Here is a 4,232-nt window from a genome sequence, read left to right as displayed (position 1 = left end):
AGGCTATATAGTGGAGTGGACCTGGGGGGAGGGATTGTAAAACAATGAAAGAATTTTTCTTTTACTTTTCCAAGAGGGTAGTGTACTAGGGGGGAAGGTTGGGGGGAGGAGGTGCAACAATGAATGAATGGAAATCCAAAGTCTCTGCAAATTTTCATTGAAATTAATAATAAATTAAAAAAAAGAAGATGGAGGGAACATGCAGAGTCATTCATTATACCAAAAAGAATTGGCTGACACGGAAATATTTCAGGAAGTATCCTATGATCAAGAGCCAATGGTAATGAAGGAAGACGTTTAAGCTGCATTGAAGGCACTGGCAAAAAATAAAGCCCCAGGAATTGATGGGATACCAATTGACATGTTTTAAACAACAGCTCTAGCCCTGATGTGTTTCCTAGTCTGTGCCAGGAAATTTGGAAGACAGCTGACTGGAAGAGATGGATATATGTTCCAATATCCAAGAAAGATGATCCAACAGAATGTGGAAATTATTGTACAGTATTATTAATATCACACATAAGCAAAAAAAAATGCTGAAGGTCACTAAAAAATGGCTAGAACAGTACATTGACAGAGTTCAAGCTGGGTTTCGAAGAGGCTGTGGCAACCCAAGATACTACTACTAATGTCATATGGATCCTGACTGAAAGCAAAGAATACCAGAAGAATGTCTATTTGTGTTTTATTGACTACGCAAAGGCATATGGCTCAAATTATGGCTAACATTGAGAAGAATGGGAATCCCGGGACACTTAATAGTGCTTATGCCAAACTTATACCTAGACCAAGAATAAAGCAAGGGAACACTACATGGTTTAAAATTAAGAAAAGCTGTGTCAGGGTTGTGATTGTTCACCATACTGAGCAAATTATTCTAGAAGCTGGACCCTTTAAAGAAGAATGTGGCATCAGAATTGGACTTGTCAATAATCTTCCATATGCAGATGACACAATTTTGCTTGCTGAAAGTGAGGAGACTTCACTTGCTACAGAAGATCAAATACTGCAGCCTTCAATGTGGATTGCCTCCCAATGCCAAGAAAATGAAAAGTCTCACCATTGGACAGATAGATGACATTATAATGTTGTTGTTGTTAAGTGCTGTCGAGTCGCAGGCGACTCGAAGCGACCCTATGAAGGAGAGTCCTCAATGCGTGGGTGTCTCTCATCCTCTCTCCAGGTTCATAGGGTTTCCGGAGGCAAGCTATCATGGAAGTGGATGCCACTCCTCCTTCCAAGCTTGTTTTAATTAGGGAGCTCCACCTCACTCTCTGTCTGCATTGGGTAACCAGCCATTAACACATCTGACGCATCTGTCACAGAGTTCAGCCTCACAGCAACCACAAGTTACCGCTGTACAGCAACTTGTACACCAGGGCTATGACATTATAATAGAGGAAGAAAATATTGAAACTTTCAGCAACTTCATCTTACATGGATCCACAATCAAAATACTTGGTACCAGCAGTCAGATTAGAAAATGAATTACACTGGGAAAGGCTGCATTCAGGGACTTCTCTAAATTACTGAGGAGCAATGATCTTTGAGGACTAAGGTGCACTTGATTCAGATCATGGCTTTTTCAATCATGAAATTGTCAAAATTTCATCTTATTTGTATCCACAACCAACACCTTTATCACCAGAAGTCAAGAAATAAAAAGACATATTTAATTGGGAAACTCTACTTTAAAAGAACTCTCTAAGTACTGAGGAGCAAAGATGTCAGCTTCAAGACTAAGGTGTGTCTGATTCAAGTCTTGGTCTTTTCAGTTACTGGCTATGCATCTGAGAGCTAGACAATTAATAGCAATGGCAGAAGAAGAATCTATGCCTTTGAGTTGTGGTGTTGGTGACTAAACTGAATATCCCATGGACTTCCAAAAGACACAAATGTATCTTGGAGAAGGTGAAGTCAGAGTGTTCCTAAGAAGCAAAGATGGCAAAGCTTATTCTCACATACTTTGATTATGTTGTTAAAAGAGGCAATTCCTTGAAAAAGGACATGTTTGGAAAGGTGGAGGGTCAGAAAAGAGAGAAAGACCCTCAAATGAGATGGTTTGACCCAGTGACTGCAACAGTGGTTTCAAGTATGTCTGAGATGATGAAGATGGCACAGAGTAGGTAGGACAAGGTTCAGCTCTACTGTTCATGAGTTGTAATTGACTTGATGGCACTTAATAACAACAATATACAGAGAGACAGAAAGAGATTATGAGGGAGTGTTTAAGTGGTTAAGGCATTTGGCTGATAACCAAAAAGTTAACAGTTCAAATTCATCAGCTGTTTCAGGAGCAAAAAAGATGAGATATTCAACTTCCATAAAGATTTACAGCCTTGGAAATTTTATGAGTCAGTTATACTCTGTCCTATAGGATTGTTAAAAGTTGAAAATGAGTTGATGGTAGTAGAGATAAATATGAAAGTTGTTGTGTTGTAGGATACTGTCAAGTTGGAATAGATTCATAGCTGACTGTCCAGTTGGTTTTCCTAAGCACTAAATTACATGGGAAGATATTGCATATTTTTTTTTCCCCTTCAAGCAGCTTGTGGAGCAAGTAGTAGCTAATTGTTGGTGGAGGTGATGCTGTTAGGTGCCGTTGAGTCACGTCTGACTCATAGCAACTCTATGAACAACAGGTTTGAACCCTGCCCCATCCTGTGTCATCCTCATCATCTCTGACATACTTGAGCCCATAGCTACAGTCCCTGTGTCAGTCCATCTCGTTAAAGGCCTTCCTCCCTTTTGCCGACCATCCATCCCTCCAAACATGGTATCCTCTGGCAAGAAACAGCTTTTCCTAGCAACATGCCCAAAGTATGATAGATGAAGCTTCACTATCTTTGTTTTCAAGGGGAAACTTGCACCTTTCCCAAGACTTATCTATTTGTTCATTTGGTAGTCTTGGGGATATTCCGCACTCTTCCCTAACACCACAACTCAAAGGCTTCAATTTTTCTGTCATCCTTATCCATTGTCTAGCTCTCAGATGTATAGTAAATGAGTGAAAAAAACCCATCGCCTGGATCATGTTCACCTTTAAGCTCACATTGCTGCTATTCGGTATTTTGTGATGTGGTGTTTTTTTGTGGGTTTTTTTGGATCTAGTTTTTATTTCATAGTCATAAGCTTAACTCTGTAATCCTGCTAAACTTGGAAGGGAAGAAGAAAACATGGAACCCAAAGAACTATAGCAAAGGCACAAAGATTAAAAGGTACTGCAAGCACAGTAGGAATAGCAGGGTGATCTCTGAAGTTATAGAAGGAATGATGTGGTGATTAAGAGAAAACATGAAATACAGATCACATTAGAGTTGTCCACAGTCAGCAATGGCGATCTTCTTGCTGTTCTTGTCATTCCTGGACCCAAACCGCTCCAAGGCTTCCATAATGTTCAAGCCTTCTTTCACCTTGCCCAAGACTACATGCTTGCCATCCAACCATGCAATCTTAGCAGTACAGATAAAAGGCTGAGAATCATTTGTATAGGGTCCAGCATTTGCCATGGACAGGTTGCCAGAAACTATGTGCTTCAGGATGAAGTTCTCACCATCAAATTCCTCCCCATATATGGACTTGCCACCAGTACTGCTATGGCATGTGAAGTCACCACCCTGGCACGTAAACCCAGGACGGATTCTGTGAAAACGAGAACCCTTGTAACCAAACCCTTTCTCCCCAGTACTCAGAGCATGGAAGTTTTCTGTTGTCTTTGGGAATTTATCTGCAAACAGCTCGAAGGAGATACAGCCGAAAAGTTTGCCTTGGATGGTGATGTTGAAGTACATAGTGGGATTGACCATGGCTGGGGACGAGCAGAGTGGACAAGTGTGTTGCTGAGGCATTGTTGTCTGCAAAGCCACTAGCCAGTATTTTGAAGAGATCCTTGAGAGCAGATTTGCCCAATACAATAAGGCTCCCGATATCTCCTAACTTCTGGTATTAAGGGTGTTGATTTTTGATTGAAGCAAGATGACATTTTATTGGCAACTTCAATCCTTTCTCCATCTATCATAATGTTGCCTACTGGCCCAATGGTGAGGATTTTTGTCTTCTTGATGCTGAGACAGTCCACTTTGAAGGCTGTAGTCCTTGATCTTCTGCAGCAAGAGTTTAAAGTGTTTCTCACTTTCAGCAAGCAAAGCTGTGTCATCTGCATAACACAGGTTGTTGATGAGTCTTCCTTCAATCCTGATGTCACCTTTTCTTTCATAGAGTTCAACTTTTTG

General features: G+C 40.7%; 1 protein-coding gene across 1 annotated transcript; it reads right to left on the bottom strand.

Moving 5' to 3' along the window:
- Positions 1-3,311: 3,311 nt before the first annotated feature.
- On the bottom strand, positions 3,312-3,806 carry LOC102848533 (peptidyl-prolyl cis-trans isomerase A-like). The gene has a single exon (XM_006888902.1). The coding sequence runs from the start codon at positions 3,804-3,806 to the stop codon at positions 3,312-3,314; it is 495 nt and encodes a 164-aa protein (XP_006888964.1).
- Positions 3,807-4,232: the final 426 nt, after the last annotated feature.

The sequence above is a fragment of the Elephantulus edwardii genome, unplaced genomic scaffold (genome assembly GCF_000299155.1).
Source record: "Elephantulus edwardii isolate Elephantulus edwardi_28Jun2011 unplaced genomic scaffold, EleEdw1.0 scaffold00073, whole genome shotgun sequence".
NCBI lineage: Eukaryota > Metazoa > Chordata > Mammalia > Macroscelidea > Macroscelididae > Elephantulus > Elephantulus edwardii.
Note: the sequence above shows the minus strand (reverse complement) of the source record. Positions and strands in the feature narration are given on the sequence as shown.